The sequence below is a fragment of the Mesoplodon densirostris genome, chromosome 4 (assembly GCF_025265405.1).
Source record: "Mesoplodon densirostris isolate mMesDen1 chromosome 4, mMesDen1 primary haplotype, whole genome shotgun sequence".
Taxonomy (NCBI): domain Eukaryota; kingdom Metazoa; phylum Chordata; class Mammalia; order Artiodactyla; family Ziphiidae; genus Mesoplodon; species Mesoplodon densirostris.
The window spans coordinates 137,376,777-137,390,457 of NC_082664.1; the positions used below are offsets into that span (position 1 = coordinate 137,376,777).

Here is a 13,681-nt window from a genome sequence, read left to right on the forward strand (position 1 = left end):
CCAGAAGGGAGTGGCATGATACACTTAAAGTGATTAAAGGAAAAAACCTACAACCAAGATTACTCTCACCAGCAAGGATCTCAGTCAGATTCAACGGAGATATCAAAAGCTTTACAGACAAGCAAAAGCTAAGAAAATTCAGCACCACAAAACCAGTTCTACAACAAATGATAAAGGAACCTCTCTAGGTGGGAAACACAAGACAAAAAAGGACCTACAAACAGAAACCTGTAACAATTAAGAAAATGGTAATAGGAGCATACATATCGATAATTACCTTAAACGTGAATGGATTAAATGCTCCAGCCGAAAGACACAGGCTCGCTGAATGGATACAAAAACAAGACCCATATATATGCTGTCTACAAGAGACCCACTTCAGACCTAGGGTCACATTCAGACTGAAAGTGAGGGGATGGAAAAAGATATTCCATGGAAATGGAAATCAAAAGAAAGCTGGAGTAGCAATACTCATATCAGATAAAATAGACTTTAAAACAAAGAATGTTACAAGAGACAAGGAAGGACACTACATAATGGTCAAGGGATCAATCCAAGAAGAAGATATAACAATTATAAATATATATGCACCCAACACAGGAGCACCTCAATAATAAGGCAACTGCTAACAGCTATAAAAGAGGAAATCGACAGTAACACAATAATAGTGGGGGACTTTAACACCTCACTTACACCAATGGACAGACCATCCAAACAGAAAATTAATAAGGAAACAGGAGCTTTAAATGACACAATAAACCAGATAGATTTTATTGATATTTATAGGACATTCCATCCAAAAACAGCAGATTATACTTTCTTCTCAAGTGTGCATGGAACATTCTCCAGGATAGATCACACCTTGGATCACAAGTTAAGCCTCACTAAATTCAAAAAAATTGAAATCATATCAAGCATCTTTTCTGACCACAACGCTATCAGATTACAAATCAATTACAGGGGGAAAAAATGTAAAAAACACAAACACATGGAGGCTAAGCAATGCGTTACTAAATAACCAAGAGATCACTGAAGAAATCAAAGAGGAGATCAGAAAATACCTAGAGACAAATGATAACGAAAACTCGATGATCCAAAACCTATGGGATGCAGCAAAAGCAGTTCTAAAAGGGAAGTTTATAGCTATACAAGCCTACCTCAAGAAACAAGAAAAATCTCAAATAAACAATCTAACCTTACACCTAAAGGAACTAGAGAATGAAGAACAAACCCCAAAATTTGCAGAAGGAAACAAATCATAAAGAGCAGAGCAGAAATAAATGAAATAGAAACAAAGAAAACAATAGCAAAGATCAATAAAACTAAAAGCTATTTCTTTGAGAAGATAAACAAAATACATAAACCAATACCCAGACTCATCAAGAAAAAGAGGGAGAGGACTCAAATTAATAAAATTAGAAATGAAAAAGAAGTTACAACAGACACTGCAGAAATACAAAGCATCCTAAGAGACTATTACCAGCAACTCTATGCCAATAAAACGGACAACCTGGAAGAAATGGATAGGTTCTTAGAAAGGTATAACCTTCCAAGACTGAACCAGCAAGAAATAGAAAATATGAACAGACCAATCACAAGTAATAAAATTGAAACTGATTTAAAATCTTCCAACAAAAAAAGTTCAGGCCCAGACAGCTTCACAGGTGAATTCTATCAAACATTTAGAGAAGAGCTAACACCCATCCTTCTCAAACTCTTCCAAAAAATTGCAGAGGAAGGGACACTCCCAAACCCATTCTATGAGGCCACCATCACCCTGTTACCAAAACGAGACAAAGATACTCAAAGAAAATTACAGACCAGTATCACTGATGAATATAGATGAAAAATCCTCAACAAAATACTAGCAAACAGAATCCAACAACATATTAAAAGGATCATACACCATGATCAAGTGGGATTTATCCCAGGGATTCTTCAATATACGCAAATCAATCAGTGTGATACACCGTGTTAACAAATTGATACACCATATTAACAAAATTCAACACCGATTTATGATAAAAACTCTCCAGAAAGTGGGCATAGAGAGAACCTACCTCAACATAATAAAGGCCATACATGACAAACCTACAGCAAACATCATTCTCAACGGTGAAAACCTGAAAGCATTTCCTCTAAGATCAGACAGAAGACAAGGATGTCCACTCTTGCCACTATTATTCAACATAGTTTTGGAAGTCATAGCCACGGCAATCAGAGGAGAAAAAGAAATAAAAGGAATACAAATTGGAAAAGAAGTGAAACTGTCACTGTTTGCAGATGACGTGATACTATACATAGGGAATCCTAAAGATGCCACCAGAAAAGTACTAGACCTAATCAATGAATTTGGTAAAATTGCAAGATACAAGATTAATGCAAAGAAATCTCTTGCATTCCTATACACTAATGATGAAAAATCTGAAAGAGAAATTAAGGAAACACTCCCATTTACCATTGCAACAAAAAGAATAAAATACCTAGGAATAAACCTACCTAAGGAGACAAAAGACATGTATGCAGAAAACTATAAGACACTGTTGAAAGAAATTAAAGATGATACAAACAGATGGAGAGATATACCGTGTTTTTGGATTGGAACAATTAATATTTTGAAAATGACTATACTACCCAAAGCAATGTACAGATTCAATGCAATCCCTATCAAATTACCAGTGGCATTTTTTACAGAACTAGAACAAAAAATCTTAAAATTTGTATGGAGACACAAAAGACCCCAAATACCCAAAGCAGTGTTGAGGGAAAAAAACGGAGCTGGAGGAATCAGACTCCCGGACTTCAGACTATACTACAAAGCTACAGTAATCAAGACAATATGGTACTGGCACAAAAACAGAAATATAGATCAATGGAACAGGATAGAAAGCCCAGAGATAAACCCAAGCACCTATGGTCAACCTATCTATGACAAAGGAGGAAAAGATATACGATGGAAAAAAGACAGTCTCTTCAATAAGTGGTGCTGGGAAAACTGGACAACTACATGTAAAAGAATGAAATGAGAATACTCCCTAACACCATACACAAAAATAAACTCAAAATGGATTAGAGACCTAAATGTAAGCCTGGACACTATTAAACTCTTAGGGGAAAACATAGGAAGAACGGTCTTTGACATAAATCACAGCAAGATCTTTTTTGATCCACCTCCTACAGTAATGGAAATAAAAACAAAAATAAACAAATGGGACCTAATGAAACTTAAAAGCTTTTGCAAAACAAAGGAAACTGCAAACAAGACAAAAGACAACTCTCAGAATGGGAGAAAATATTTGCAAATGAATCAACGGACAAAGGATTAATCTCCAAAATATATAAACAGCTCATGCAGCTCAATATTAAAAAAAAAACAATCCAATGAAAAATGGGCAGAAGACCTAAATAGACATTTCTCCAAAGAAGACATACAGATGCCCTGAAGCACATCAAAAGCTGCTCAACATCTCTAATTATTAGAGAAATGCAAATCAAAACTACAATGAGGTATCACCTCACACCAGTTAGAATGGGCATCATCAGAAAATCTACAAACAACAAATGCTGGAGAGGGTGTGGGGAAAAGGAAACCCTCTTGCACTGTTGGTGGGAATGTAAATTGATACAGCCAGTATGGAGAACAGTATGGAGGTTCCTTATAAAACTAAAAATAGAATTACCATATGACCCAGCAATCCCACTACTGGGCATATACCCAGAGGAAACCATAATTCAAAAAGACACATGCACCCCAATGTTCATTGCAGCACAATTTACAATAGCCAGGACATGGAAGCAACCTAAATGCCCATCTACAGACAAATTGATAAAGAAGATGTGGTACATATATACAATGTAATATTACTCAGCCATAAAAAGGAACGAAATTGGGTCATTTGTAGAGACGTGGATGAATCTAGAGACTGTCATACAGAGTGAAGTAAGTCAGAAAGAGAAAAACAAATATCGTATATTAACGCATATATGTGGAACCTAGAAAAATGGTACAGATGAACCAGTTTGCAAGGCAGAAATTGAGACACAGATGTAGAGAACAAACGTATGGACACCAAGGGGAGAAGTGGCGGGGCAGGTGGTGGGGTGGGGCTGCGTGGTGGGATGAATTTGGAGATTGGGATTGACATGTATACACTGATGTGTATAAAATGGATAACTAATAAGAACCTGCTATACAAAAAAATAAATAAAATTCAAAAAAAATTTATTATACCCATATACCCTAGTGGATTAAAAAAAAATGCTCACCAAAGAATGCTTATTCAAGGAATCAAGAAGGTGATGACTTATTTTGACCACCTGAAGTGGCAACCTGGGTCCATAAAAAAAAAAAAATGACACATGCACCCTAATGTTCATTGCAGCACTATTTACAATAGCCAGGTCATGGAAGCAACCTAAATGCCCATCGACAGATGAATGGATAAAGAAGATGTGGTACATATATACAGCGGAATATTACTCAGCCATCAAAAGGAACGAAATTGGGTCATTTGTAGAGACGTGGATGGATCTAGAGACTATCATACAGAGTGAAGTAAGGCAGAAAGAGAAAAAAAATGTTGTATATTAACGCATATATGTGGAACCTAGAAAAAATGGTACAGATGAACCATTTTTTGCAGGGCAGAAATTGAGACAGGTGTAGAGAACAAACGTATGGACACCAAGGGGGGAAAGTGAGGGGTGGGTGGTGGTGTGATGAATTGGGAGATTGGGATTGACATATATACACTAATATGTATAAAATGGATAACTAATAAGAACCTGCTGTATAAATAAATAAATAAAAGAAACAGAAACCCAAGGATTAAATCCTTGACTATAACTTTGTAACCTACGCTGAATAGCATCACACAGTGTGTGAACACATGGATTCCAAGACCTGTCTGTGTTACCAAGTCCCATTTTTGTGACACATTATTTGTGTGAACAGTATAATTCTTCGTAAATCATAAAATTGCACAGTTATTGGTGTTGGTTAACTGAAGTTTTGTATTTAATTTGAGATTTTTCTTCAACCTGGGCCAGGTATAAATAACAGCCTCCTCAGAGCTGCTTAAACACTTCAGTCTCACAGGCCATGTGAAACAGGTGTTGAGTGCTCCTGAGTAGCCATAGCAGTTAGGCTTCATGTCAAAACTGACCCTTTAACTGGATAATAAAATCTGTACCTCCACTACTTCCAAACAGAGATAGACTTCGAAACTTTTAAGCAGGCACCACGCTGTTGATATATGCACTTATACTTACTGGTCATTCATCTCTTTGTAATGCTTGTGTGTGTGTGTAAAAGATGTCCAACTGACCTTTTCATCTTTTGTCCAGTGATTCAGACCCTCAGCATACTTTCTCTGCAGATTCAGGTATCTTCTTTCTATATACAAATTTTAAATATGCAATCTTTCCCATTTAGGATAGTGAGTATTACAATTCACTAAGATGGATTCTTGAAAACGATCCAACAGAACTGGACCTCAGGTTTGTCATAGATGAAGAACTTTTTGGACAGGTTTGTAAATTTTGATTAATTAAAATGGTACATAAATTGTGGAACTTTAGAACTTAAGTTTAATAACTTAAGTGAAATGTTATAACTTAGGTTTAGATATTAAATAATGCATATACTCAACATATTTCTGCACTCTATTTTTAAATTTATTTTCCAGTAACAAAAGCTGTCTCTCAGAAAGAATTTCTGCTTCTTTAACATTTGACTCATTCCATATTTATTTTAGTAAAACTAATATTTCAAGTTTTCTTAGCTTTTGAATGGATTTAATTTAAAACACCAGGTTTCTGGTATAACTATCATATTTATACTTAATTTTTTTCACTAAAATAACATATCAAGGCATCATGCTTAATTTTAGACCCATCAACATGAGTTGAAAAATGGCGGATCAGAAATAGTCGTCACCAATAAGAACAAAAAGGAATATATTTAGTAAGTATTTTGTTGTAAGTATTTTACTCTATTTAGTAAATTCTTTATTGGAAATAATTTTATACTTCTTTCTGGGAAGACTCTTTGTACCTTCTTTCTCTTACCCCAGAGTCAGAGCCTCAATGTTCTTTTTTTCTTTCTGTAACCATGTCATATTACTCACTCATGTTCAGTTTTTGCCTTGGGCTTAGCTAGTCTTTATTTTTTGTTTCTAACCAGAATACATGTACCTTAACAGTTTTCCTTTTTTCCTGTGAAAAAGATGAAATGTTTTATTTCTTTTAGTCTTGTAATACAATGGCGATTTGTAAACCGAATCCAGAAGCAAATGGCTGCTTTTAAAGAGGTACTCATTTTGTTTCCTCTTCTATAATTTCAAAGTACAGTCCGTAAGTTTTAAATATTGGGCCTTATCATGTCAGAGAAAAAGTAGTAGATGACTTTTTAAAACCATTTTAAATTAATTTTCATACTGACAAAATATTAAATGAATAGATGTTGAGTTAAAACGCAATCATTCAAGAAATGCATGCAATAAACAGTCCTCCTTAACATGGATCCCCCTCAGCTTTCCCAGTCCCACTCCCCTCACCTTAAGTAACCCTAGGTGAACAAAGGAACAAGAGTGCTAGAGGGATGGTGGAATATACTATTTGTTTCTTTTCCTAAATGGGGTCACATCATACATGTTGGTTTGTGACTCACTTTCTTCTCTTATCAAATACTTATTGGAGGTCTTTACATGTCAAGATATATAGCGACCTTTCTTTGTGGTTGCCTTTTATTCATACTCTAAATTCATAAGTTATTTAAACTTCCCAATTGATAGACATTTAGGCTGTTGTCAGGGCATTCATTTCCTAAGCTAACTAAAAGTCTTCTGTTAAATATTTATCACATACTTTTTCATTTATTCAACATTGAGCACTGACTATGTCTGGTGCTATGCAAGAGGCAAAAAGACATAGGTCCTGCTGTCAAGGAGCAGAGACTCTAAAGGTGGAAATGGACAGAGGGAAGGCTGAAGTACTAGGTGAGCAGAGAAGAGAGGTAGAAACCAGAGCAAAGAGAGGTGGAGGCAGGGGAGGGGAGGGCTCGAGGGATCGGCCAGCCACAGAGAGGAAATGCAATTCTAAGCAGAGGGAGCAGCACCTGTGAAGTGTGGCAGTAAGACAGACTGGGCACACGTTAGAGAGAATACAAGCAATTGCTGTACTGGATAAGAGGATGCAAGAGGTGAAATTAAGCCTGGAGAGACGGGAAGAACCAGATGATGGGGGGCCTGTTTGTTCGGAGTTTTCTCTGAAGTCCAGTGAGGGAAGAAGGTGGCATTAAAGGCTATTAACAATAGAACACCAGGATTCAGTGTATTGATACATTTTGGTCAGATCATTCTGGAAGTGGTATGTAGTGAGCTAGAGAGGGCAAGACGAGCCGCAGAGGTTAGTTGGAAAGTGCTGCAGTAATCCCAGGGAGAAATGGTAAGGACAGTGGGAAGAAAGCCGTGTGTGCACGTGAGTGGCTCTCAGGAAGGGAGATCTATAGCTTAGGCTGATTTAAAGGTTAGAGATCTGGGGATCCTCTGCATGTGTGTAGCGGAGGTGTGGACTAGACAAGATGGAAAATTCAAAAGAACAGTAAGAACGGTGTAAGTGGATGGCCACACGTGGGGATGTGGGAACACCAACATTTAAGGAACGGACAGGAGAAACAGAGACATCAAAGGAAATCAGCAAAGGCACAGAGACATAGGAGGAAAACCATCAACAATAGCAGAGTTTCGAAAACAAAGGTGTTGTCAACAATATCATAGTGCAGAGAAGTCAAATAAGATAGGGAACTAAAAAGCGTATATTAGATTAGCTGCAAAGCTGTCTTTGAGTTTCTCCAGGACACCTTCAGGGAAGCATTGATGAAGAGGTCAGATTGCAGTGGTTGAGGGATAGATGGGGGTGAGCGAGGGGATTTGGAAATGCGTAGTAACACTGTCCAGAACGTGGAGAGCGGAAAGAGGGGCTTGCTTTCTTGTTTTGTTTTTAAGGTAGAAAAGGCTTGAACAAATTTAGATGCATCAAAAGTGAGCTAATAAAGGTTTAGTGATGACATCCTTGAGGAAGCAGATGAAGCACAGAGAGGAAGTGGTCCCTCTCTCCACAGCAGTGGGGAAGAGGCCCTCGTGGATGTTGGTGCTGGTTGGTACGTGGGGATGCAGAAGGTTGAGGGAATTCCATCCTGCAGAATTGCCTCTATTTTCTCTCTCAAGTAGAAATTATCTGCTGTAAAGAAGGGGTGACGTGGAGGAAGAGGAGGCTTAAAAATTGTGGGGAAGTTTTAAAATAGCCACTTTGAGGAATCAGTGAGAGAACAGACATGTATACTTTCTTGCCAACACTGAAATGTCAGTTAAGAGCCCATGAATGTGTGGTGGAAGAAGACTAAGTATGGGATTGTCCATTGACCCCACTGACCAGGGTTTTAAATATATTCTTTCTACTAGGGATTTTTTGAACTGATACCACAGGATCTCATCAAAATTTTTGATGAAAATGAACTAGAGGTAAGAAATATTGTTTTTATCTTAAAACAGGACTTTTGTTCCCATTATTTTTCATGTCTACAGTTTGACATTTCTTATTACGTAGCTTCTGATGTGTGGCTTGGGAGATGTCGATGTGAATGACTGGAGAGAACACACAAAGTACAAAAATGGCTACAGTGTAAATCATCAAGTCATCCAGTGGTTTTGGAAGGTAATGGAAAGCTTCTATTTTCATAAATTACTTTTCAGTAGATTCAATCATATTTAACTATACTAGTGGATCACATAGAGATATGACAAAATATATATATAGCCCTGCCAAAATTATCTTTGATTTTGTACTGTATATGTTTACCTTCTGGATATGGTTCCAATCTCCATACATATTTTTAGATAAGTAAAATGTGCAGAATGTAGTAAGTGGCAGTGACAGCTGAGACAGGCACTTGATTCCTTACTAAAGTTGGGACTCTTCAAGGGAACTTGTAATAACCTGCAGTGTATTCTCTGGGACTCCTGCATGGCTCCTTGGAATGTGATTTTCCATCTTATACAGAAATGTGTATGCTATTCAATAATACCAGTAAATAACAATTTTTTAAAAGCTGTGAGTCACATCTGAGAGGAAATTTTGTCACTTTATTAGGCTATAATCCCATTCTAAAGAGTTACCATGTAGCCTTGGAAATGAAGTTTCAAGAACTTCGTGAACCACCCATAAGCACAACTTGAACTAAAACATGCAAATTTCATAAGTGATCATTAATGCTCTAACTAAATTCTGATAGCCTATTTTTCAGGATAGTTTTGTTACCGTTTTTTCCCAGTGATGTTCCTAAGTGCTGCTTTTATCTTTTGCAGGCTGTTTTAATGATGGACTCAGAAAAAAGAATACGATTACTTCAGTTTGTCACTGGCACGTCCCGTGTGCCTATGAATGGATTTGCTGAACTGTATGGTAAGGATTTCCATAGATCATAAAAAGATGGAGCTTATGGCAGTTGTCTTTTTCATGGCTAACTAGTCTTCAAGCTTCTATCATTTATACAAATATTTAGCTTAATTTTAAAAATTAAGATTTTAAAATGATTATAATTAAATACACTGAAGTAGGTCAAAATATATGTACACCTTCTAATCAGATAGCAAAGGAGAAAACTGGAAACATGAAATGACTCAAGTTACTTCCCATTCTTGAATTTTAAATTTGATTCCCACCCTGCATTCCATTACAGAAAAAGCATTGCCTGTAGTGTGACAGTTTAGGGCAGGCAGCGTGTAAAGTTCCACAGGGTGTTAATAAGCGTACAACAAAACACAGAGAGTATTATAGTAGAATACATTTGGGGAAAAGAACAGACTAAATGAAGTTAAATATTCTGTTTATTGGAAGGACATTTACTTGCTTTTAAAGATACCAAGAAGAACAAATCTTTGAGAGAAAGTAGAGCCAAGATTGGAGCCCTACTGTCCCCTCCTTGGTAAACCTGGTTTCCTTGTTAAGCTTCATTTATATCTGTTTGCAGAACCTGTCAAACAGCTGCCACTTCTCCACCTAGAGTAACCACTTCCAGTAGGAAGGCTGAGACAAGAGCTTTGCTGCTCACCAATGTGCTCATTGGAAAGACAAACCCAGTTAAGCAGGGCAAACACCCCTTCCATCTCTAGATCCACTGCCCTCTTTTATGCAGCCCAGGCCTACAGCCATCCACTGATATCAAGAATTTTTTGGAACTTGGGGGAGATATCCCACACACAGGTCCAGAGTTATTAGTGTTAGAATATAAATTCAAATTCTTAAGGGTTTACAAAAGAAGTAGAAGTTGCTTCAGAATGTTAATATTACAGTGCAGTAATATCTAGCCAATAAAAAGTATGTTACATTTTTTTAACATCTTTATTGGAGTATAATTCCTTTACAATGGAGTGTTAATTTCTGCTGTATCACAAAGTGAATCAGCTATACGTATACTTATATCCCCATATCCCCTCCCTCTTGTGTCTTCCTCCCACCCTCCCTATCCCACCCCTCTAGGTGGTCACAAATCACCGAGCTGATCTCCCTGTGCTATGCGGCTGCTTCCCACTACCTATCTGTTTTACATTTGGTAGTGTATATATGTCCATGACACTCTCTCACTTCGTCCCAGCTTACCCTTCCCCCTCCCTGTGTCCTCAAGTCCATTCTCTACATCTGCATCTTTATTCTTGTCCTGCCCCTAGGTTCTTCAGAACCTTTTTTTTTCTTTAGATTCCATGTATATGTGTTAGCGTACAGTATTTGTTGTTCTCTTTCTGACTTACTTCACTCTGTATGACAGACTCTAGGTCCATCCACCTCACTACAAATAAATCAATTTTGTTTCTTTGTATGGCTGAGTAATATTGCATTGTATATATGTGCCACATCTTTATCCATTCATCTGTCGATGGACACTTAGGTTGTTTCCATGTCATAGCTATTGTAAATAGTGCTGCAGTGAACATTTGTGGTACATGACTCTTTTTGAATTATGGTTTTCTCAGGGTATATGCCCAGTAGTGGGATTGCTGGGTCATATGGTAGTTCTATTTTAAGTTTTTTAAGGAACTTCCGTACTGTTCTCCATAGTGGCTGTATCAATTTACATTCCCACCAACAGTGCAAGGGGGTTCCCTTTTCTCCACACCCTCTCCAGCATTTATTGTTTGTAGACTTTTTGATGATGGCCATTCTGACCAGTGTGAGGTGATACCTCATTGTAGTTTTGATTTGCATTTCTCTAGTGATTAGTGATGTTGAGCATCCTTTCATGTGTTTGTTGGCAATCTGTATATCTTCTCCGAAGAAATGTCTATTTAGGTCTTCTGCCCATTTTTGGATTGGGTTGTTTGTTTTTTTGATATTGAGCTACATGAGCTGCTTGTATATTTTGGAGATTAATCCTTTGTCAGTTGCTTCGTTTGCAAATATTTTCTCCCATTCTGAGGGTTGTCTTTTGGTCTTGTTTATGGTTTCCTTTGCTGTGCAAAAGCTTTTAAGTTTCATTAGGTCCCATTTGTTTATTTTTGTTTTTATTTCCCTTTCCCTAGGAGGTGGGTCAAAAAGGATCTTGCTGTGATTTATGTCATAGAGTGTTCTACCTATGTTTTCCTCTAAGAGTTTGATAGTTTCTGGCCTTACATTTAGGTCTTTAATCCATTTTGAGTTTATTATTGAGTATGATGTTAGGGGGTGTTCTAATTTCATTCTTTTACATGCAGGTGTCCAATTTTCCCAGCACCACTTATTGAAGGGGCTGTCTTTTCTCCATTGTATACTCTTGCCTCCTTTATGAAAGATAAGGTAACCATATGTGTGTGGGTTTATCTCTGGGCTTTCTATCCTGTTCCATTGATCTATATTTATGTTTTTGTGTCAGTACCATACTATCTTGATTACTACTACTTCAGACTATAGTATAGTCTGAAGTCAGGGAGCCTGATTCCTCCAGCTCCGTTTCTCTTTCTCAAGATTGCTTTGGCTATTCGGGGTCTTTTGTGTTTCAATACAGATTGTGAAATTTTTAGTTCTAGTTCTCTGAAAAATGCCATTGGTAGTTTGATAGAGATTGCACTGAATCTGTACATTGCTTTGGATAGTAGAGTCATTTTCACAATGTTGATTCTTCCCATCCAAGAACATGGTATATCTCACCATCTGTTTTTATCATCTTTAATTTCTTTCATCAGTGTCTTATAGTTTTCTGCATACACATCTTTTGTCTCCTTAGGTAGGTTTATTCCTAGATATTTTATTCTTTTTATTGCAGTGGTAAATAGGAGTGTTTCCTTGATTTCTATTTCAGATTTTTCATCATTAGTGTATAGGAATGCAAGAGATTTCTGTGCATTAATTTTGTATCCTGCAACTTTACCAAATTCATTGATTAGCTCTAGTAGTTTTCTGGCAGCATCTTTAGGATTCTCTATGTATAGTATCATGTCATCTGCAAACAGTGACAGTTTCACTTCTTCTTTTTCAATTTGTATTCCTTTTATTTCTTTTTCTCCTCTTATTGCCGTGGCTAGGACTTCCAAAACTGTGTTGAATAATAGTGGCAAGAGTGGACATCCTTGTCTTGTTCCTGATCTTAGAGGAAATGCTTTCAGTTTTTCACCATTGAGAATGATGTTTGCTGTAGGTTTGTCATATATGGCCTTTATTATGTTGAGGTAGGTTCCCTCTATGCCCACTTTCTGGAGAGTTTTTATCATAAATGGGTGTTGAATTTTGTCGAAAGCTTTCTCAGCATCTACTGAGATGATCATATTGTTGGGTTTTTTTTTGCTGTATGCGGGCCTCTCACTGTTGTGGCCTCTTCCGTTGCGGAGCACAGGCTCCGGACGCACAGGCTCAGCGGCCATGGCTCAGGGGGACAGCCGCTCCGCGGCATGTGGGATCTTCCCGGACCGGGGCACGAACCCGCATCCCCTGCATCGGCAGGCGGACTCTCAACCACTGCACCACCAGGGAAGCCCGATCATATTGTTTTTATCCTTCAGTTTGTTATTATGGTGTATCACACTGATTGATTTGCATATATGGAAAAGTCCTTGCATCCCTGGGATAAACCCCACTTGATCGTGGTGTATCAACTTTTAATGAGTTGTTGGATTCTGTTTGCTAGTATTTTGTTGAGGATTTTTTCATCTATATTCACCAGTGATACTGGTAATTTTCTTTTTTTGAGTATCTTTGTCTGGTTTTGGTGTCAGGGAGGCACTGGCCTCATAGAATGAGTTTGGGAGTGTTCCTTCCTCTGCAATTTTTTGGAAGAGTTTGAGAAGGATGGGTGTTAGCTCTTCTCTAAATGTTTGATAGAATTCACCTGTGAAGCCATCTGGTCCTGGGCTTTTGTTTGTTGGAAGATTTTTAATCACAGTTTCAATTTCAGTGCTTGTAATTGGTCTGTTTCTGTATTCTGTTTCTTCCTGGTTCAGTCTCAGAAGGTTGTGCTTTTCTAAAAATTTTTCCATTTCTTCCAGGTTGTCCATTTTATTGGCATATACTTGCTTGTAGTAATCTCACATGATCCTTTGTATTTCTTCAGTGTCAGTTGTTACTTCTCCTCTTTAATTTCTAATTCTGTGTCTGGCTAGTGGTTTATCAATTTTGTTTATCTTCTCAAAGAACCAGCTTTTAGTTTTATTGATCT

The 13,681-nt window shown here is 37.4% G+C and overlaps 1 protein-coding gene across 5 annotated transcripts in view; it reads left to right on the plus strand.

Moving 5' to 3' along the window:
• NEDD4 (NEDD4 E3 ubiquitin protein ligase) overlaps positions 1-13,681 on the plus strand; it is a 156,809-nt gene that overhangs the window by 135,693 nt on the left and 7,435 nt on the right. For all 5 annotated transcript variants that reach the window (XM_060097309.1, XM_060097307.1, XM_060097305.1 and 2 more), the window contains 6 exons: positions 5,435-5,530; positions 5,892-5,965; positions 6,251-6,311; positions 8,463-8,522; positions 8,608-8,715; positions 9,366-9,462. In XM_060097309.1, the coding sequence (XP_059953292.1) occupies positions 5,435-5,530; positions 5,892-5,965; positions 6,251-6,311; positions 8,463-8,522; positions 8,608-8,715; positions 9,366-9,462 (496 nt within the window). The remainder of the gene's footprint in view (positions 1-5,434; positions 5,531-5,891; positions 5,966-6,250; positions 6,312-8,462; positions 8,523-8,607; positions 8,716-9,365; positions 9,463-13,681) is intronic.